This window comes from Nesoenas mayeri, assembly GCF_963082525.1.
Source record: "Nesoenas mayeri genome assembly, chromosome: 5".
Classification (NCBI taxonomy): domain Eukaryota; kingdom Metazoa; phylum Chordata; class Aves; order Columbiformes; family Columbidae; genus Nesoenas; species Nesoenas mayeri.
The window spans coordinates 12,082,943-12,106,590 of record NC_137548.1 but is presented as its reverse complement, the minus strand read 5'-3'; the positions used below and the strand labels follow the sequence as shown (position 1 = coordinate 12,106,590).

Below are 23,648 nucleotides of genomic sequence, written 5' to 3'. Positions count from 1 at the left end.
AGCTCCGTGTCAAGCCCCAGAATGACAGAAGCATCCCTCAGGTCTGGACCCTGTGCAGCAGCAGGGGCTGAGGATCACGGGGGTGGGGGGGACAGAGGCCACTGGCCCGGGCGGGGGAACTTGCCCGAGCGCGCGGCCGCTGGACCCCGGGCAGGCGGGGCTGCCCTTCCAGCTTCCCAGCAATACAGCTGGGCACAACTCCTTAAATTGCAAGTAGATTAGAGACATTTTCAGATACGAGAAGTTACTTTTTTCAGGAAATAAATGAAAAATTCAGGTGAAACAACCGCAACTTGGTCTTTTTTTAGTAATGCCGCTGGCGTGTAGAAAACTGCCAGGTGAGTTTAAAAGGTGGCATTTAGTTTGTCTACATTAAAGACGGAGCTGTACTTTACAATTCTTATCTGCTTACGTTCTAAAATACGATGAATGGGGAAAATACAACTGAGCAGGATTATTGTTCAGAAGTTTTATTAACATAGCAGGTTTAACTGTTAAAATACAGATAAACCTCATCACTGAAAACTAGTGTAGTTATCTCCCTTTAGACTTCTTTTGTATAAAAAGTGCTTCATGTGGTCCGAGTCAAAATGAAACAGTTGAGAAAATATATATACACTTCCTTCAGCTGGAAAAACAAAACCAGTATGGAAAGGACCATAGTATCCAACACTGGGCTAATAACAGCAGCTACTTGCATATCTGTGTGCAGAGTGTGTCCCTGCTCCAGGTCACAGTTAAACAGCACACAAGCAGTGTATGTGGGGTTTTTTTCTCATCTGCTTCTTTAGTATTAGGCAATCACTGAGAAGCTTGAACTGCCCATCCCACCCTTTATTCCATAGGCAAAGAAAATATTTTAGGAAGAAAAGGGATACTCATAACTTACCTGGAAAGAACTTAGGAGTTTTCTAGTATGGATACAGCTCTTAATAAATAATTTTTTCCTACTATGTTAAAAAAATGAAAGTGAGTAGAACACAGATCATCTCAATATGGACTTTAGGTGGATGAATGAGGGTAGAAAGAACACTTGTAGTTTAAAGTTGAGTGTATTTTAACTATAAAGCAAGTGGGAAAACTAAAGTTTCCCTACTGATCCAAGAGCCAGAGCAACGTGAGCTGCCTCCAGAGCCTAACGGCAAAGAGCTTGTAATGAAACAAAGGCCCGTGCAGCACTGTTTGTGCCAAACCATGTAAGATTCACTTGAAAGCAAAAATAAATGAAGCAAACATTCCAATGTGGTCCTTCACTTCAGATTTCCAATTTTCATAGCAAAAAATCATCTGCTGAATGTGAAATTGCCTTTTTCATTATAACAGCCTGACAGCCCCAGATACACAGCACACAAGAGAGAATTACTGGTGACATCCAAGATACTACTCTGATGGCTTTTCTCCCCAAGTTAAAACTTACCAAAAATTCTGACTTAATCCTTTTCCAAAAGAACAACTGCTTTCCTGGTATATGAATAATTACCTACCTGATAAACTAATTACAGAAGTAAATGGTTGCAAATAGCACTTCCAAAACCAGGCAAGTATCTTGTGCATACACAATCTGAGGGATTTTAGGTTTTTTTAGTTGAAATATTTAAACTTCAGCATCTGTGGTTTGGTGTTTCCAGAGAAAGCTTATGGGAAGCTACCAAGACAGTTAACACATCTCCATCAGGAACATCATCTTGATAATATGAGCTGTAGCCTGCTGTATAATGCTGGCTAGGAGAGCGCTGGGTCTGCATGATCAGTCAAATGTGGGTAGCAGGATTTGACCTTTTTTTTCTCTTTTTAATCTTGTAAGAAACTAATAACTGCAGAGAGCAAAATCCCTCAGATATAGTAAGTTACCTATTTTTAGACTATCACTTTTACTGCTGCAGGCCATGCTCAACAATGTTAGCCCCAAGCAACTCACCATCTTCCTCTCTGGAAGAATAAGCGCATGGCACCTTTTGTTCTGAGTTCCAAAGGTAAGAAATTGGAGGTTACAGTTACGCTGTGTTGTCTGTGGAGCTGCACTCCTTATTTCCATTTCCAAAGCTCAGCATCACACCTTTTATAAATATAAATCGATGCTAAGTGTGTATATATATATATGTATATATATAAACCTGTGCTAGGTATTCAAACAAATACTGCATTACCATATTGTTCTCTACCTGTTCTATAAGTATGAGCTGCTAATGTGAAAGCGTGAAGAAGTGGAGAGATGATTAAGTGTAACAGAGCAGTAACACCAGTCACTCTGCCTTTATGTGTGTGTCCCACACTTGGAGGTACCATTGTGAGGAGCCTATTTTCTGCTTAGGACTGGAGGCAAGGACAACATCCCTCTAGTATAAGTTCCAATAAAATAAGAGCAGAACTGTTATGTTCTGCTGTTTAATTCTCCCTTTACAATGATGTTCTCACTCTACTGGTATAGGATACTTCCTCCAATAAACCTCTGCTTATGTGTTTGTTCAGTCCTAGTAAGAGAAAACTGCTCCTCTGGCACACATCAGGCAACTGGCAGCGATACCGGGTTCCCTGCAGAGCCTTGTTCATGTGCTACAGCCTCATTTTACAGGAGTTCTTGCCAGGGTTGGGATGTTTTTTCTGTTACTGAGATTCTGAAAGTTTGCTATGAAGAAATGGAATGAGTAAAGGTACAGTAGGCCGTGATGCAGGTGCAAGATATTCAACCGGGATAGTCAAATTTGAATTGACACTAACAAATTACTCCCACAATATGTACCACAAACTTTTAGCGTGCTAGTATTTCCACATTTAAAAAAAAATCTGCTAGTAAATGTCATGTTGATTCTCAGTACAGTGTGAAAATACCTTCTTCAAAACAAGAAATAAACATAGTATAGACAAGTGCTTTTAAGCAGTAGGTCTCAAAAGGATTCATAAGGAACTTGAGTCTTATGAGCTTCCCCACAATGGAAAGCTACAGTGTGGAACTGGGTGTGCTTGGAGTTATCTGGCAGCTGAACGGTAGAACAAGGAATAGGCTTTAATGCCGTCACAACAGAATCCTGCAAGTGCTGAGATGACCAAAAAAACAACGTATCAACAACACAATAAAAAAGCCATGCATGGGATAACCTCTAATTGAGTGAGAAGAATCATTATTTTCACAAATGCGTAGCCTAATAAAATCTCAGGAGAGCTGAGAGCATATTGGGCTAGTATTTTTATAAAATCTTAATATGTATTTTACTGCATTGTTTGAGCTGCATCTTAACAGATTAGAATAATTAGTTTGCCTGAATTTAGAGCTTCAATCTCAAACTGTTGCTTAGGGGTTGGCTTAGTGACTTTAACGTGATCTGCTCCCCACAGTGTTTGTTCGTAGTGCTGAACCCACCTGCCCGTTCCTGCCGCCTCCTCCCCGCCTGCTTTTCACTTGCTGGTTGCACAGCAGATTTTGAACAGCAGCAGCGATCCCAGAGCTGTTTGGTTACTTGAAAAAGAGTTGATCACTTCCCACTTATGAGCAGAGTAACTTTTGGAACTATTTAAAAAGTTATTTATTTGCAAAACGTGTCTTGCACACATACTTGGTAGGCAGAAGGTATTTAAACCCCAAGCTAAGTATGACTTGCACACTCATTTGTTTTTTAAATAGCAGAACTGATTTGTAACACATCACCAAATTTAAATATTGCAGAATTATTATTGCAGCTTTTTAGATCTTGGGAGTTTTAAAATCATTGGTATCAAACTACAATAGCTAACTCTTTCAAAGTAAGATAAATATGTTGCCTTTTAACTCCTACCTTTTATAGGACTAGAAAACAGTAACATTACGTTAAATTGTTACTGATCTGTGTGCAACATTTCTGAAACATGGTAAGATACATGCCCTCTAAGCAACTTGCTGCAATATCAGTCACTGAAAATTCTTGATTAAGATCAATGGTTTGAATAGAACTATTACTAAATTTTCATAGAATCGTTTTGGTTGGAAGAGACCCTCAGGATCATCGAGTCCAACCATAAGCAAACTGTAGCACTAAACCGTGTCCCTAGGAACCTCATCTAAATGTCTTTTAAACACCCCCAGGGATGGTGACTCCCCCTGGGCAGCCTGTTCCAACGGCTGACAGCCCTTTCCGGGAGGAGTTTTTTCCTAATATCCAATCTGAACCTCCCCTGGCGCAACTTGAGGTCATTTCCTCTTGTCCTATCACTTGCTTTATTTGCTTTTGAGTCGGATAAAAAGTTGCTTTAGCTTTTAGCTAGGTTATAGTTATATAAAAACATTCAGCAGTTACAAGAACTGCATCAAAATCAAGTATCTCATATGACTGCATAATTGCACATTCTCAATAAAACTTGAGATTGAAGTCATTGAATACGGGAGGTGAATACTTTCCAGAATTGATGGAAAAATAAAAATTTTTAACATCTAAAAAATATACAAAAGTTAGCTGTCATTTATTATAAAATATGAAACTTACATTTTGTAGATAACATTCCATTCCTAATAGTGAAGCTCAAAGAATCCTTTCATGTTATTTTTAACCAACCTCCTCCTCCACCAGGTTCTAAAAGGAAAAAATACTTAGGAAGTTCAATCCTGAGCGCTCTCTGAGCTCCACCAGACAATGCTTTAATTAAGGATTGATACCCTTTGGAACAGATGCCGAAATGGGAGGTAAGCTGCCTTCAGAGCCTTGTGGGTCTTCCTCCAAACTGTCAGAGGAACAGGAGATAAGGCAGAGCAGCTCTTGTTGGAGCTCTACCAACGGCAGCGTGACTGCGACTCTCACTGCACGGTCCTGCTTTTCCTCACTCTCCAAATACTTTACAAGGTGCTCAGTAGCCGCGTCCTCTTCGTTCTATAGCAGGTAAGTGGAAATATTTCGGGGAAGACTTAAGAGCCTTCTGTTTCTCAGACTGTTAAGGAAACAAAAAGCCTTTGAAATGTGCTGGGTGAAACAGATTTTGCTGCTACACTTTCATGAGCAAGTTAGAGTCTGTACCTGGATGTCTGATCCAATAAATCTAACAGACTGTAACGCGGGGGTGTCAACACTTTCCTTCGGCGTCTGGAAAACCGAGTGCAAGACAGGAGTGGAATGGGGAGTGACTTTGGCTAATCCAGAAGCATTTAATTTTGGTAATTCTCCACCAGGAGGTCCACGTTGTTTTGTGTTTTCCTGGACTTTCCTAAGAGAACGCTTTTAAAATAAAGAAATAATTTTCAGTCTCTTTCTGAGAACATCTTATGGAATAAAATTAAAACAGAAAATCCAAATGATCAGAAAAAAACCACCCAAACCTCTGCCCAATACTTCTTCAGCTAATTCTTTGTTTTTAAAATTACTTTCTTGCAATTTTTCCTGAAGGAACTTCTTACAAAGCCCACACTGATGAACTCCAGAACTAAACTGGTGGAAAACGACTGTTCCTGTGGAAGGAGACTTCATGCTTTTCATGTTAAATGCAATGTCAAATTTTTTTCCTACTTTATTTTTTTTTGTGAAAAAAACGTATTTGAGAGTTTTTCATGTAGTACAAACTTCCATCTCACTCCATAAGAGTGAATATGTGGAGCATTTTTCTCATAGCTTGAATATAAAAAAGCTTTAGTTTGCCAGAATTTTTATCAGATTTTATTTTGTGTTATTTCCAGTGTCAAATATAAGTTTAGGATTTTCCCAGATATCATCTAAATACAGGATAATAAAGTTTTTTTTTAAAATTATTTGTTCAAAATGTAGACCAAAGGCCTGAAAAGGCAAAAGCACAAAAAGAGGACGATGATATTAAAGAAAGAGAAAAAAAGAAGAGGAAAATGTGGAACTGACCCTCTAAGTCTGTATAAATGTAACTACTCCTACACATAAATGTAACTACTACATTTATACAGTCCTAAAATTACATTCAGCCCTTTGAAGGCAACCGCGAGGGGCTGATGTGGCCCCGGTGAAAATGAGCTGGACACCCCTGCTCTAAGTAATAGTAACTATGGCAACTGTCTACTGAAGGGATTATGTGGTATCACAGCTTCTGAATTCTAACTCACGATTTTCAGGACTTTTGGGGGGTGGAACTGCATCAGATCCAATAAAGATCAGTGTTCAGGCAGACTGAATAAAACCAAGTAATCAGCTTAAGTAAAACATTTGTTTCTAGCTAACAAGCTCAGTGTCACTTCTCTAAAGGGGCTGACAATTCTTCTGCTTATATATTACCTGTCTTTGACTTTCCTTTGAAATTTGCCACCAACGCAGAGGTACTTGCCCTGCTGTATTTCCTAATAATCTTAATTTTTTGTGCTTGGCCAAATCTTGTGTACCAGCTGCCCTAGAAAGTTCGGGTGGGAAGAAAAAAAGAATCATAAAACCATCAGTTGTGCTTTAGGTGAAGTTTGGACTCAATGCAAAGAATAACGTTGACTGAATAACATTCATTGTCATGCAAGCTAAATACTGGGACTGTAAGCAAACTTCATTTCAGTCCATTTCAAATACTAAGCACACCGCACTCCCCCCACTTCCTAATTTTAGCCCACTTTTTAATTTTAGTCTTCAAGATTGAAGTGATTTGAAGTCACTTGCCATACGTCTTGAAAGTAAGGGTGCTGTAATGCTTGATGGGCAGCAATTCTCTCGTCAGGATCATATGTTATCATTGCATACAGGAGAGAGTAGCCTTTGGGAGATAAATTCCGCATCAGAGGAGGTAATCCTTTCCCTTTTTTAAAGGGGAAATCAAAAGTCACAAATCTTGACCTGTGTTAAGCAAGAACAAACAGTTATTAATGCATATTCAGAGAAAATTACAATTTACTAAAAAAAAAGTGTACTCTAATCTGATTGAGGTAATAATTTATTAGGGACAAGTACGAAAGACTTGGCTGGGAAAAAACAAAGTTTATTTCCAAACAAGTTATGTCATTGGCCTTAAGGATACTACAGAAATAAAAGGCCAAATAAGATTGATTCGGGCTTCCTCTGCTCTGCGATCAGGGCTCACAAATGTGTGACTATCTCTGGGGAGGGATAGATAGAAGACACCGCTCTTTGGTCAGCAGCTGTCACAAAAGAATTAGACTTTTGTGGAGGTTCCCCGAGCAGAAATTGCATGCAGTTGAACGGTTATATTGTGGGCAGCTAAACAGTGACATTAGAGCTACGGGAGTGCATACTTACCGCTTGAACTTGTGCAGAGTTTCATTAGCAGGAGTGCCTATAATGTCATGGATTTTTGAAATTTGGTCCAGCTCATTAGATCCAGGAAAGAGAGGCTGAAAACTGCAAGTTAAGAGATGGCATTAGCACTGTTAACACACAGTTAAAATAGTTGAAGTGGCATAGCTGCCACTTCGGTTAAAACATTTTCATTTAAGAGGAAGATAAATTTTAGGATTATTCATTTGCAGACAGTTTAATACCAGTCAACTGAAGGATAACATGAGTAGCAGATCAATACAACCACATATTTGGATTGAAAGGGCATTTTCGGGTATTAAACAAAGATCTGTAGTTGTCCTTTCCTCACGGGTTTGGGGTAAATATGTGAAGAGAACAACCCTCCCAGTGAAAGGCCAAGAATATGGGATTGTGGTTAGTGAAGTGGGAGATCTCAGAAGGCGACATGTCTTCCTCATTTTAAGACAGCAGAGTCAAGCAATCCCTCTTGTTGTGTATGAACAGAGAAATACATAAGAAACATTCCATTCCTAACACACGGGCTCTCTGCAAGCAGCAATACTGGAAAGACGGCAATTTGAACTGCATTCCTGAGCATCACCCTCAGTTCATAAAAAAACTTGCGTAGAGTCCTTGGAACATTGTGATCAGTAGAGCAAGCTTGACTTTTAACAACTTAGGTCCAGTACCATTTGCTTCTTGCACAAGTTGCCTTTTTCCATGTTAGCAAAGGGTTTCCTTCGGCTTCTAATTTAAGTAGCATCATGTGATTTGTGAAAGCAACACATTCAGCCCTCTTCGTAGGAGGAGGAAACTTCTTTAACTGTTTGCAAATTCAGTCAAACAGCTGGCTGCACAGTTCTCTGAATGTCTTCAGAAATCTTTGCAAGATCTGATTCATGTTGTGCAGCCATAGCATGACAAGCAGTTGGGAGCAGCTTTTGTGTGAGCTACAAAATGTGCTGCCTCTAAGTGTAAAGCTGTAGTTTAGGGAAGAACAACTGTGCTGTCCACAAAAAACTGTAATCCAGGAGCCACCATTTGTAAGGAACAGGCAGAAGGAGACCAAGATAAGCATCGCTGAGTAAAAGGATCAAAATTCTTACACAGCATGGTGTAAAACATAAAGGCTTGCACAAATCTTCGACAGCAAAAACTGCAAGATGCACGTAAAAAGAAATAAACCTGTCCATAGCTTCCTTTAGCTTGGCAAGGCTGCATCTTTTTCAGTTTGGTCATTTCCAATAAACATCCCTCATTTCTCTCTGAACACAACTCTCAGGTCTCTGAAAATGTGCAGTGGTTGCAAAGAATGGAATTTGTTACATTAAGCTAAAAATTATGAGGAAGTTTCTTTAAGGTTTTTTGCCCTAAGAAAACTTCACTTTGCAGCGTGTAATCTTCTTGCCAAACTTCAAAGCCCACCTGATTCAAATGGAAATAGAAAAACATGGCATTTTTAAAGCTTTTGGTCCCAATTCACTTTGGAAGAGAACTGCCACATTTGGGATTTTTCTATTAACAGTTTTCTGACCGAAGTAGAACTGTTTCTCTGAGTTAGCAGGCAAAGCATAAGGGTTGTCATTTAATGTGATGGTGATGGCAGCAGCTGCACTCGCCATGTGGAGGAGGAGGAAAGAAGCAAAGCAAATGTTATCACTCCTGGTTGCATATCGGAGACAGCCGTGTGGGAGGAGAATAAAGAAGAACTGCTGCTGTTGCTAGGGCACAAAGATATTGGAGGAATACTCATGGTGGTTATTTTTCCTTTTTTTCTTAAAGACTAATTACACATTTTTTGAGTTACAGTTTCATCATAACTCAAAAGCTTAAAGGACTTCAATCTGGGTTTTCCTGGACTCTTCCTTCACCAGAATCCAACTTCAAGATATTCTAGAACATAAGGTCCCAGCACAAGGCTCTTAAACACACTGTATTATAAATCAAAGCAGTAAATCAGAGAGAGTGTCTTCTCTAATTTCCTTTATCTTTGCAGAATAGTAATTCAAAAAAAGAGGGAGAAATTTTACCATCAAGTGCATTAACAGGATATGAGGATAGTTAGCGATTCTCAAGAGAGGACACAAGCCATATTCTATTCAGAGATAAAGCACAGAAACCACATTTTTACCAAACTCAAATATTAAGCCAATAGAAAAAAACAAACAAACCACAATGAACAACTGTTTTAAATTGTTATTTTACTTGTAAATCATATTTCTTGGTACTATATTCTTTTGAACACCCCACTGCTTTATTACTAACCTGCCACAGGGTGAAGGGAGCGCCAGCCGAGCAGGGTTGCTGTGCATGAACCCGCAGACTGATCACAGAAGCAGCTTCCACAACAATGTGGAAACAAAGATCATATTACCCACACCATGTGCTCCTTATTTGAGTTATTTACCTTTGATTTTCTTGATTAATAATAAGTAAGACCCAACACTGAACACCGTACCTTGTGATTTCATAGAAAACACAGCCAGCACTCCATATATCAATTTTGTAATTATAGTACCCGTTTGTAAGCAAGCATTCAGGTGCTCGGTACCAGCGTGTAGAGATATATTCTGTATGTGGCTGCTTAGAATAGATACTCCTACAAGATCCAAAATCTCCCAACTTCAGGGTATTGCGCTGCAAAAAGAAAGTATTTTGACAAATTAGAAACACTGAAATATCCAAGCAAAGGTTTTCCTTAAACGTGTGATAGTTATCATAAAATAAATCACAGATTACTTTAAACTTTCAGAAATCCCAGGGGTAGTATTAAAGCATTAAAAGTACATTTAAATAGCAAGTAATTCCAGGCTTGAAGATCTCTGTGTCTCAAAATATGTGCAAATACTCTTCTGTATATCATGAAAAGAAAGAGATAAGAGTTAATTCAAAACTATATGGACTATTACTGAATGGAAGACTTCTGAATAGGACATCTGGATTAAGATATTTTCTTAAGAGTTCTTGAGTTCAGCAGTCATATAATAGGTGACTTTGGCTTCTCTCTGTAACAGCTTCTCTTGGACACTTGTAAAACTTAAAAGAAAAATTTTTGTCCAGAAAATAAAATTTCATAAACTGAAATTTGAAAACGTTGCTTTTCAGACATTAGCAAAATACCATTCTGAAACTGTCAGAAGAACAGATTTCTATGAAGAAATCTTCAGAAAGCTAATACCTTCTGCTCTCTTTTGTACTAATAACTACCACTAAATATAGGACTTGAATATAGAAAGACTGAGTGGCAGAACTGAACCCTGTCACTTGTTTCTATGTTAACACAGAAAGGAAAATACATATTAATACAGGATAAAGAACAGGTTTTCCAACCAGAGTGAACACATGCAGGTAGTAATGCACCTGATTCATTTCAGGTTTTAGCCAATATCAAACTGGGTTGTTCATTCATCTAGATGAGGAATATGGTATTACATGGAACTGTCTATATATTTTTTTTTAAAACTGTACTTTTATTTATTCATGAAGAAACATTACCTTCTCAGAGTAAAGAGAAAAATACTGATATAGTTCACTTTCAGTTAAATATTTTCACATAAAATTAATTACCTTTATTAATATGTTTTCTGGTTTCACATCTCTGTGAAATATCCCATTTCTGTACAAATAGAAGCACACCAGGGAGAAGAGTTCAGTACAAAGAGCAACATTACCAATGCTTACAATTATTTATACAAAAATACTTCAAGAAATTAACACTTTCTTCAAACTTATCAACGGCATAGTAAAAAAGTGAATTTTGCCACCATGGCAAGATAACAGCACCATGTCTGGGGCTGGGGAAAGGGCAAGCCCAGGCAGGGGAGGCCGCGCGTGCGGCTTTTGCTGTCCCCAGGGTCACTGAAGGATCACGGGGCCACCCCCTCCCGGTCCCCCAGCTCCTTGCCGGGCTGTGCTGCAGGCACAGTTGCAGGGGCAATGGCCTTTTTTCTCCTTGCTGGCCCAGACAACTGCATGTCTCTACCATACGACCCTGAAATCAATGTATGGGACGTTTACCGTAAAGCTGTTGCTGAACCAGGGCTCTTACCTATGTATGTAATCAAGAGATTTGCATAACTGGTACATGTAGGTCTTAATTTTTTTTTCAGATAATGGCTTTTTCCTTCCTAGAATTAAATTTCAAGTTGTACAAGACCTTTTTAGCAAACAACAGAATGCAAAAAAATATTACTCTTCAGCTTCCAATAATGCATTGATATTATGCTTTTCAATTATACTATTTCTGTCATTTATAGCTAACTTTGTAATCCATTTTCCACTCAACTTCAGACATAATTTAGATTTCACTGTGCACCAGAATAGCTCAGCTAACAACTGTCAATTTGATATTCTGTAATCTGCCTTAGCTTTTACTGCATGTTTTTCTTGCAGTGCGTTTCCCCAAGTTCTAACAGAACTACAATATTTCACTTATAAACACCTGATTTCCTTTCTAAACAAAGCAACTGTCCTTAAGGTTCAAGATTCGTATCAATCGCCTCAAATTACTGCAATGCTTAAATGACTGTGATTCACATTTGACTTGCAGATTAAAGGTTAACCTCTGTAGTTCAGCTTGCTATTGCTGTTGTGCAATAATGACAGTTATAACATTTATTTTTCAGAGCCATTCAGCTTTTTTCTTTGATAGGCTCCAAAGGCCTTTCAATCTTGCTGTAATGCCTTTATGTAACACTGCAATGTCATCAAGGGAGGCAGAAATGATCGCATTTTTGAAAAACAAAGCAGGTACTGATCTGCCCGATGACAGCAGGATGAGTAATTGGCTGGGGAGGAGGAGGGAGATGATGGGAACAGTAACTCATTGAGGCTGCGAGTCCTGGCAGGCTGCGCAGGGCTGCTCCGCTCCGCCTCAGGATCCAATGAGCAGCATTAGATAACCCGTTCACATTGGGAACTGTAGTGTTACTACCCCAGTAGAGAGAAATGGTGCTTTCAACATCAGCATTTTTATCATTTATAGTAGAAATTATTTTAGAAAATGCAGCTGCTCAAACCAACTCAGATTATCATTAGTATTTAAAACAAAACAGGCCTTCAAAAAAGAAGTCGTGATCCAGTAAAATCTGGAGCACGTGCTCTTCTACTTCCAGTTTTATCATTACAGAATCTTATTAGAAAGTAATGATGAAGCGAATCATCAGGTGGCAGCACTCGAGGCTACAGCCATTTTTGCTTGAGGCATCTCCCCCACCTCTCTCTGAGCCTTATTTTTTTCATCTCTTTAGGTGACCAAACTGTTCTTGAGTAAGCAAAAGGCAAGACTGGTTTTCAGTTACTAAATGACTTTTGATAGCACTATGTATTAATAGCAAGGGAATTATGGCCTTGTATAAAGACAAATAACCTTGTCTTGATTGAAATAACATGAATCGGTAAGTTTATTAACAAAAAAAGCCGAAAGGATCAACTTTGCACATTAGTAGCGTTACAGTGAACTGTCCTACTTAGAGAAGTGTCTCCATACACCTTGTTAAACTAGAAATTTGTTCTCAGTCAACCCCTGCTTCAAGTTTCTCTTCATTACAAGATTTCCTGCAAACCATGCTTGCCTCTAAATTTTTCCAACTTAAAGCCTTTTAAAATTGTTCTGCACTCATATTAAACTCAATTTTGCAAGATTCAGAGTAGTCAGGAAATGACAAGCATTCACATTACTAAACACTGGCAAAATATACAAAATATTACAAATCATCTGAAATGCAACTACTTTAGTACACTCTGAAAACTGTTTTCTGACAGAGCGTTGCTAATGAACACGGTTTAATTGTTCTACATATTACTAATGCAGTCCTTCAAATCACAATGCTGAAAATTCAAAAGGAGCTCCTTCTACCTGCCATTGTTATCTAGATTTCCTCAGTCGATAAGTGTTCTGGCTCAGAATTAAGATTAATTTTCCAATTTACTTATGTACTTGGAATTTTAGCCAGATATTTATTGTTGGAAGTGACTGCCATATGTTATATTTCTTGTCTTTGCAATAAGCCACAAGTGGAGTGAGGGAGAAAACAAATGAAAAACTACTTCTGCCTCATAGGAAAATTGTTGTGTTGACACATCTACCTTGAAACCTCAAAATAAATTTCAAAAAAAGTGCATAGATTCTAAAATGCAAAACACTTGACACAAATTAAATGCTTCAGTGCTTGAAAATATCAAATGACTTTTAAAAAAATTAGACTCTCCATAGGAATCTGTTGTTCATTTTCCTGTTTCATTCTATGATTTGGCACCACCTTGTACAAGGTGAAAAAAAGACACTGTATCATGGGAAAGACAGTCCAGACACAACATCGGACCACAGAGAAGAACCGGCAATTTCTAGAAGTTCATGTAGACCAAGATTGATGTTTAGATAACCTCAACTGCAGCATTTCAGAGGACAACTGAACAGATTTCATTTTGAACTGATTCACCCTGACATAAAAAAGGAGTTTTTTTAAAATAAGCAGCAGGAAAACAACCTTCTAATAGAAAACTTGAATTTGATAATACTGTTTTAAAATTAAAAAAAAAAATAGCAGAACATACTGAAATTATTAGACTAATTTCCTTCTGTATATAATGCTTAATATAGCAGGCTTTTTCACATAGAAAGAATGAAACACTGAGAAATGTCACCAACTGAAAGCAAATACTCTGAAGTAAAAAAATACACAGCAGTTAAATAACAAACCTAAACATTCTGTTTTTTCATAACTGAAGTACAGTATCTTTCCTAGAAAGAGAAGGTGCAAGATTGTTTTTAATGCACAAGGCTAACTTTCTATCCATATTCTGATATTCTGTTAATTACTTTGACTTCATAACTTCATGGATTTATCCTGGCCTTATTAAAACAGCAAATATTCACGGGTGCTTCAGTGATCAACAAAGAATTGTTATTTTAATCTCAAATTTTTATTTAGGTCAGGAACATGGTTACTCCTCCTGTTAGAGATCTGAATACTCAGTGTCACTAACATAATGTTTGGGAGCAAGTCTTTATTCTGTTACACTGAATGATAGTTGCATGCTGAGTTACTTATATGAACCTCCCAACTGTTAAGACATTACGAATTTTTAATTATTCAGATAAAAAGTCCTCTTTTGATATTGAATTGTAAGTCAGTGCCCCTTCATTTACTATATCAAACTCCTTTGGTGTCTATATGACCCTGGTTTTAAATCAGCTTTTGTTATAAATTTTTTATAGGAACTCTTCCTTAAGCTTTGCGGTCTCACAACTGCTTCAACAAACAGCTCCAGAATTTCTAAATCCAGGGACTTTCAGGGAACAATATTATTTTATAGGGAAAACTTGGTAAAGGGCATTTTTACTAGATATAAAACTTGAAAGTCAATATTGATTGATTCAGTATTTTTTGAAACAAATGGAAATAATTTTATTGTTATATCATACAGTTGTGACATAACAAACCTATTTAATTTCTATTTTTTTGTTACATAAAGCAATTATTTTGCATTTTGCAGTCGAGGTTGTTTGGCTGTTTCCATGTAAAGTTTGACTGCAGCAATAAATGGTCATTGACCTGACTCATTAGAAACTTTCTATGTGCATCCACACCTCAAACACGTGGGTTTATTGCACTGGAGAGAAAAACAAGAGTAAAGCGGTACAGCACAGAATTTCCCTATGAACTTTGAAATATGTAACAGTGAACAATCACGTGAAAAATAATTAATTCCACTTTGTGATCTACACAAGGAGCGTTTCTTAACCATATTCTACATACCTTTTATCAGCTGATAAATATTCATGTCCATAAGTTCACATATCAGTGAAAGGGAGCCAGCTTTTTTATCACTGAAGAAACAAACAGGGAGACTTTAAGCTAGAAATAACATTTACATGTTTATTTGTACACAACATAGAAAAAAGGACTTAGTTTAACCAAATGGACATTTTCATTTTTAATTGATACTTTCTCATAGAAGTTTTTCAGCTCAGGGTCTGATGTATCATAGTTCTAGTTTAGAGCATAAGTTAACTGATGTACTCTGTGAAGGTACTTGAATGCATGTTTTCTGGGTACATCACACTGTTTAGTATCAAGAAATTTCCAGTAAATTAACTGACACAGTCTCACAATAAAAGATAGGAAAGCTATTACTCCATAAATGAAAATACTTTCTATTCGGGTCACCAGCAGTGCACTATTGCATGGAAATGAGCATCTGCCTGGAATCCGCATTTTGCTGACAACAGCAGCCTTAAGTATCATCATGATATGACAATACATCTGACACTTTATTTTCCATTTCACTGCCCTGCAGAGGCAAATGTCTTTGGGTCTTCAGTTTTTTCTTACAAGGTAATTGCATTAAAGTAGATCCCCTCTGCAATGTTCCATTAACCCAGACAGCAAAAGGTTGAGGGTACAATCTGCAGCTGGGTTTGCAGACAGACTGACAGGGCTCGCGAGCTGCCTGGCCATCTGGATGACACTTCGTTAACAATGGCAGCTGAAGCTGAGAATTCCAGAAAGCCAAGCTGCTGCCATGATTATGGGCTTTCTGTCTATTTGTAGAAAATGGGCCTGTCAATAACAATATAGTACCAGAGCCCTGAGCAAGCAGAGGAATAAGAGCCTGAAGAGCAAGAAAAAATATTTTAGACCAGTCAACAAGTTTCATGCCAAATATTTGAATAATGAAGTATATGTCTGCTGTTGCATAGGGATAGGCTCACTGTGCAACCAAACACTCACAGTGTCACGCTCACTAATGGAGTAAATGCTGTCACAAAATCTGATCTCTTTGTGAGACAGAACATGTCCCCAGAAGACTCTTATGTGTCTAATGAGGTTAAGGAACCCAACTTCATCACTGACTTACCTCTTTCTAAATTTGTAGCTCAGCTTCTCCCTTATTCAGAGATCTAAACTTCTATTATTTGCAAAGGGGTGTCTGTAAAGTTTCTGACAAAATGATACTGCCAAATAGTTTGCTCAGATCCCTAGTTCAAACTGACAAGTCAAAGCAAGATCCTTGAAGTACCAGAGCCTATTGCAGCAGATAAGCTCTGTGTTGGCCCAACCTAAATACTGTCTCCTGCAGGCACGACGTTGTGCAGTTAAAGCACTGACTGGATAAGGGACACAGGTTGAAATCACCAGCAGCTACGACATAGCACAATATGAAGTTTGAAGTTTGAAGTCTGTAATTTTAATACTGATGTTTAAATATTTTTAGTCTACTGCAAAAGAGCCACAGAAAGTGTGAGCTTCATCACATTTTCTTAACAAAAAAGGCAAGAAGACTTCAGAATATGACAAATTTGTTTGTTTTTTTTTCTTTCTGATGGAATAAAAAGCTGGTTAAGTGCCTACAGGTTGTCTCTAATCCAAAAAGTTACTGGGTACTGTGCAACTAAAGACATAAGGAAAAAAGAAACTAATGCACCATACTTACAAAACAACTTCATGTAACGTAAGGATATTGGGATGTGGACTCAGCCTCCTTAGTGCTTGTATTTCTCTCAGATTATTAACTTGTTCCAAACTAAAGTTGAATTAAAAAGAAAAGAGGATCACCGACTTGCAATCAAAGACTGGATTATAATTATCTTTCTTCCCTGCCGTGAGATTATCAGACTGTACTCCACTTTAGTCTGTAATTGAATTTTCAAATGCAGGATCTGTTAAATTGTTCAACTGCTTTGGTTCTTTACAGTGCAAACCAGTAACCAGCAGAACGGCTTTATTCCTTCTTGCAGTCTGGAGTAGCTGGATTTACCCAAACAAGCTAAGTAGTTATTTATTGTGCTCCAGACATCAGTCACCACGTCAAGGAGCTGTCTGGGAGGGATTCTGTGCTGGGCAATAGGATGTATGACATGGTTTATTCTGCACAGCACACATTCCAGCTCCTGCTCAGCATGATGAAAGTGACAGTCTAGCCTTGCCAAATTCAACGTTTAAAATTAAGTTTTGATGGTAACCTCTTACATGAAAAACAGACAGTATTCAATTATTGTGTAATTATTACGTTGGCTTCCTAGATTTAATAAAGAACAAAACTATATGCTTCAGAGACTGGGGAAGAAGCAGGAAACAAAGAGCTTTGCACACTATTTATTGGATCAGAACAGAACTCACATGCCTTTTCACAGTCAGACCTAAAGCTAAACATCAAAAGAATATTTTCCAATTTGAAACTAGGAGAAATACCTTGTATGGGCAGGTTCTGTTTAAAACACTGTTATCTGTTGCTAAAAGAGTTAATTTCATCAGAAGAATTTGTCAGTCAATTTATCAAAGGGTTAAAGGCCTAAAAAAGATGTTTTAAACATGCTACATGACAAAAGGAGTCTGTTTGTTATGTCCTACCACTGAATTTTATACTATCTGCCCTTTATATAGTTAAGCTGTTAGTTTAAATACTTTTGTGATAATAAATTGGACAATTTGGTCAGTTGTGGGTAATGGACCAACAGCTCTCTAGCAACACAACAGAGAATCAGAAGCAACATTACTTGAAGGTATTTGAGTTCTCCTTTTTTTAACTTACAGCCTTTGAAGCTGAGTTACATTGTGAAATCTTACGTAAGAGCAAAATGTCCCATTTTACTTCGTATGAACAAATGTGGCACTCTCAGTGATTTCACTGGGAAATTAATATATTTGACTGAGAATACAAAGTCAGTGACCCAAAAAGCATTGTTTGGCACTTATATATTTGGAGGACAATGTCAAGTCTAAGTCTACTTCCACAGCCATCTCCTCTATTTTCATAACTGATAAAAAGCACCTGTTCTGTGACCAAACAGCATCTTGATGATGGATGTAATTACATATAAATGCAAACATGAAGTAGAACTAATGCGATATGTGGACTAAGGATAAATGCAGTGTTTTTAACTTGCATTAAGACAGTATTTTAAGTAAGACTGAAGAAAACATTGTCCAGGGGTTGTACTGACACTTTTGCACATCCTCTTATTATTTACAGCAAAAAGAAAAACAGCACAAGTATATTCAATGCATTTGGAAAAGCAGAAATCAGTTCTTTAGTCCTCGTTCTTCTCATTTCACCCTCGACCCAGTGGCCAGGCAGCATTTAGTACAGTAATTAGAGTACACAAGGAAATAACTCCAATGTGAAAGGGGAAGGCCCTTCATAATCAACAGCAGAGTTTCATTTCTGTACTACATGCAAACCTTTTTAATACATGTGTATTCATAAAACTTCATCATGTCTTAATTTCACATGTCCCCACTTAATTTGAACAAGATTTTCTATGATTAATTATGCATACCTTTCAAAATGTTGCTTCATGTGTTTACATGCATAGTACTTTCCATCCCTAAGACTCAGTATCTTCAGAACATCAGAAAATGTTCCCTCTCCTATCTTACCCACTGGTTTGTAGTCTAAAAACAAAAATATACTGTTTCAGTATGTTTAAAACAAAAATGGTTATGAAGACTGTATATTAATCCATACTTGATTTGTTAAATTCTAAAGGAAAAATTGTATTTAAAAGGGGTTTTTTTTGTCAACATGTAAGTTTATTTGAGAGAAAATATAATGAAGAATAGTAAATGAAGTTTTGCTGCCCATAATACAGAAATCTATATTCCTGAAAGTAAAATACAGTAATTCAGTCTTAGACAAACTACCACCTCCTTGCATGGTGCCTCTGCACTTCATGCCTTTTTTCTGCTGCAGCACATTAGCAACTCAGACCTGAAACTATTCTTTGCTTCTTTCACAAAAAAAAAATCCCTTGTACTGAACACATAAAATTATCTTGAAAAGCAAGTGTGTCTTTTCATTGTTCCAACATGGGGGTTTTGGTAGTTTTGGTGGTGATTTTTTATTTTATTTTTTAAATATTTTGGGGATTTTTTTTAAGCAAAACAGTTGCTGATTTTAAGTTCAGATATAAGTTTTGCACTAGGCCAAAAGTAACGCTTCATTTTAATAATGAAGTGCACCAAACAAAAGGATGTGATAATCAGTCAATTCTAGTCAATTCTGCAGAATTTTAAGAGATGAAGCAGATAATACAAGAGCTATGAAGCAAGCTTTATTTCTGTTAATTTCTGAGTCTTTTCCTAATTTCCTTCAAAACTGACATTTCTTTCCTCCTTTATTCTCCTTCAGCTTTGTGATTAACTGCTCATTACCAATCCCACTCCCTGGTTGCCTTCACCCACTTTGTCCTCCTGTTTCCCTTTATTTTTAGCACCTACAGATTCCATCCTTGATAATTCTTGCAGTAATTTCATCCGAGCAAAGGCCAGTTCTGGTTAGCTTTATGCTGCTGTTGCCTTTCACATAGTCTTATTATTTAAGAAAGATCTGAACCCAGACATTCTGGGAGAGGCAAAGCAGGAAAACGCTTTTATCATATTCAGCCCCTTATGGGAGTCAGAATAACTGTAGGAGCCTTAAGCTCTGTCGATAGCAGTAAATTCAGTGAAGTGTAGTTGTCTGTATTAGTTACTGTGACAACAGTCCCTGGCCTGGATTTGGTGTGTGACAACCACCGCTCTCCCAGGCACCTTCCCAGCCTGGTGTGATGGCTCCTTCTAAGGTCATTCCTCAAGCAGTTTGTGTCCTACTGCCTTGTTTTGGAAGATAAGAGAATTTACTAGCATAGACATGGGCCATTTCATGCCAGTCGCTCTTTGTGTCCAAGAAGATTTCCAGATATCTTTAATTTACAAGTATAAATACAGCCTCAGAGTGGAGAAAGCCTGCCAAGAAATTTTGCGGAGGGAAAAATTACTTAGACAAGAACATTTTAACGCTGTCTTCCAACTAGCAATCAATTTGTGTTGTCTTCATCTCTTTTCTCCTCCTCAACTTTCACACTTACTCCTGTTTAAAAAGCTACTCCTTTCCTCGTGATCCAAACGCTTATATTTTGATCAGTAGAGACCTTCCCCTTGCAAATCCCTCTTTCTCCAATATAGCAGTGGCAATGCTCTGAGAACTGTCAGTTGTTCTTCTCATTTTTATCACCTGCTGTTTAGATTTTCTGATCGTTATCCATCATGCTGAATCATAAAATAAATAATTGGGCCATCTAAATTTGAAAATAGGAAAAAGCAGAGTAACTTAAAATCAATGACACTGCCTACCTAATGCATTCTATACAGACAGTTTACAAATAGTACTATTTTATAAGTAGAAACAGAATTTGAAAATAATTATGAGTAAAGCATGCAATCCCTAATAGAGACTCCAAAATAGGGAACAGAGCATAAGACTGTTCAATTAATGTGGCTGTTATTTGATAACGGCTCAATCAGTGCTTTAAGCAAGGCGATCCCTTGCCTTCGGCACCCACTAAGCAACATGACTGAGCAACGTGCTTTATCAGCAAAAATCACACTTCACACACTGCTCTCCACCCCCACCTTAAAATTTCAATTTCCTAGCTGAATATAACATGGAGATCGTAAATTCAGAATACTTAAATCCCATTCTAACAGAATTCCAAAGAAAAATTGACAAGAGATTTTTTTGGTAGCAACTGATATTCTTTAATCAGTCAGATACACACTGGCTATGTTATATGTGCATATAATGTCAGAGCCAGACCCTATGGCAAAAAATATCCAAGGCAGACACACACAAAAATAGCTATTTATTGACCTGCTCTTTGATTTGGATAAATGACAATCCCATATTTTTCTTTTCTTACATGCAAGTAATTGATTCTTTAGTGTTAAAAAAAAAATCAAATCATATGATCTGAAAATAAGAGGTGTTAATCAACCAAAGCACTTAGGCAGAAAAACACAGGGAAAACATTACTGTACATATTTATTGAAAATATTTTTAGATATATAAAGACAAAATAGTATATACTTATATAATTTGGGTTTGTCTATGTTTTATTATAGATATTTTTTTCTCCTACAAGAGAAGTCCAGATGACAGTGGAGGGCTCAAAATAATTTGATATTTTTTTATTTTAAACTGAAGAGTTCTAATAGTGTAAGAAGAGTTAAATCTTTACACACAATTACAGCACTAAAGTTGTGGGTTTTTTTCATGTAAGTATGTTAGGTTTGTTCTTGTAAGTTTTTACAATAGAATGCTACACATACAAAATTAAAAACTCACACATAACAAACAACTGAGGCTTTAACCTGGCACTTGAGAGAGAGCCATGCAGTGAAAAGAATCACAGCAAAGACCTGAATAATTTCAATTGATCGAATAAAATGTAGAATTAGGAAGGAAATTTGCATTATTTGAAATGTCTCTGATGCATAAAATCAACGTGTAAACTCTTAACAAAACAGATCGCTGAAGATGAGAGACCTTTTGTCCTAGGGAGAAAATGAGAATGATCATGTGATGAGTTAGTTATCGTTTAATGAGAAGCTGAAGGGAACTCAGACATTGTAAGAATAATAGCATAAAAGTTTATATAGAACAAGAAGGAATAAAATTTGCATCCACAAGCCAAGATGTCTGGAGATTCTTAAAAATCCACTTCAGCACCATATAACTGATCTTTCAAAAGTGGCAAAACCCCCACCAAAACAAGAGACTTGAAACACACTCTGAAAGAGAACAGTCAGGTCTAAGAGTGTCAATTTTAAACTATGAAACTTACTACAGCTACAAAACAAAACTAGTTACCAGTTGGTTTGCCTGGATTTCTGGTAATGAAAGATGAAAAATGACAGAAATCTTAATATTTTTAATCAGGATTTTAAGACTGAAAGCTTTGAGGATTAAATTAAATAAACAGTGTTTTAATTACGCTTGCATATAACATGAAAGAATAAAGAAGACCTAATAATGAGTTAGCAATGTTTTCATGGCATCTATAACAAGCTCGATATTACCCAGCCTCTTCCTTCCCTCCTCTCTGTTTAAACACACACAGATATTCAGGCTTAGAGTGGTCAGCGGAAAGGCAGATAAAGTTTAGGAAAACTGAATGAAATTCCATACAAATCAACAAAATAGTACAAAAGATAAGGCAGAAATTATTTGTAAGAATAAGTTGCAGCAATCTGAACTAGTCTAACACCAAAACGTGGCCATCAAAATGGCAGAGAGGTAATCATTCAATAGAACAGTCTAATGTGCAAGAGACTACAGGATGCAGGAAATTAAGAACAATGACAACTAAATCATGAGCAAGTGATGGAGTTCAAAGACTACAGCCATGTTACTGTAACTAGAGGCCTCAAAAAATCAATCATCATTTAGAATTAAAGAATCAAGTGCAAAACAACAGAGAATATACCACTACCATAGTCAAACCAGCATACTATAAATACCTAAAGCAGATATTTTGTTGCAAAGTTGCCAAGAAGCTGAGGATGAAAAAGCCATGACATTTAAATATGATATCGATGTATGTGGAGAGAACCAAAATAAAATGAAGAAAGCAAGAAGTTCAGCTTCAGCCACAGTCACAAGGCCACGATACATAATTATTGCATTCAGAAGCACGCCAAACCTGTTGGATGTGACGTGGGGTGATTTGAAGAAGGATGCTAAGTGATGGAAGGAAAGGTTTGCAGAATAAAGAATGAGGAAGCTTGGCAATTTCTAAGAAAGCCTTCAGAGAGATCAGAGGACAGCCAGGCTACTGCTCCACAGGACTGGGAGGAGGATTCCTGAGCACTCCCTGGAGAACTGCCCCGCATGCAGAGACGAGCGCTGGCATGGGTGGGCTCGGCAGGCACATCTAGAAGCTGGCAGCAGTGACAGCAGTTTCCAAGGACCACAAAAGCACCTACAGCCACCTCAGCCCAGGTGCTCCCGGCCCAGGACCCCGCTCCCCTCCAGCCAGGGCCACCGGCCCCCTCACAGGCGCCTGAAGAAAGGCCCTCTGCCCGCGGCCTGCACACCAAGCAGGGCCCGCTGCTTTCCCCCGTGCCCCCTTACTGTTCATCCTGCGCTCGCCTTCAGGTCTCGGGGTGAGCGAGAGAGCGGCGGGTCCCCTCCCGACCGCCAAGAGCCTCCCGGCCCGGCCCTCAGGCCGCCATGTTGTGTTCCCATCACCCTGGCAACCGCGCAGGCTCCGGCTCCGGCCCCGCCCCCGCGGCGGCGCGGCCCCTCCCGCGGCACGTAGAACACGCAGGCGCAGTGCGGCCTCCCGTCCGGCGGGAAGGACTTGACGCATGCGCAGTGGGCAGCACGCAGGGGCAGCGGCTTTACTTGCCCCGCCTCTCCTCACCGAGTTTGCGCAGTTGGAGAGGGCTGTTGCGGGGTGGTGGGCGCAGTGCGTGTGCTTCGCTGTGGAAGCGGGGCAGGGGCGTGTCCGGCAGCCGGCGAGGTTGAGGGCCCTTTAGGTTATGGAGCGAGTGGCGGCCTGATGTGTTTGTGCCTCCTTGCGTGTCTTGGTTTTTGTGGAGCGGTTCTTCCCGCTCCCTCCGCGGGCCGGTCTTTCCCGAGGCGGTGGCGTTGGGCCCTGCCTCGGTGAGGGGTTAGGGTGTGCGGGCCTCGGCCTGAGCCGACGAGTGCTCCATAAAACCACCAGCG

The 23,648-nt window shown here is 38.4% G+C and overlaps 1 protein-coding gene across 1 annotated transcript; it reads right to left on the bottom strand.

Annotated features, from left to right (window-relative positions):
* Positions 1-4,412: 4,412 nt before the first annotated feature.
* Positions 4,413-23,125, bottom strand: MOK (MOK protein kinase). Its single transcript, XM_080345087.1, has 12 exons — positions 23,052-23,125; positions 18,439-18,553; positions 16,593-16,682; positions 14,915-14,985; positions 11,203-11,281; positions 10,722-10,770; positions 9,613-9,791; positions 7,155-7,256; positions 6,561-6,734; positions 6,195-6,306; positions 4,980-5,177; positions 4,413-4,893 (listed from the first exon to the last, which is right to left on the bottom strand). The coding sequence occupies exons 1-12, from the start codon at positions 23,056-23,058 to the stop codon at positions 4,813-4,815; spliced, it is 1,257 nt and encodes a 418-aa protein (XP_080201213.1). The 5' UTR covers positions 23,059-23,125; the 3' UTR covers positions 4,413-4,812.
* Positions 23,126-23,648: the final 523 nt, after the last annotated feature.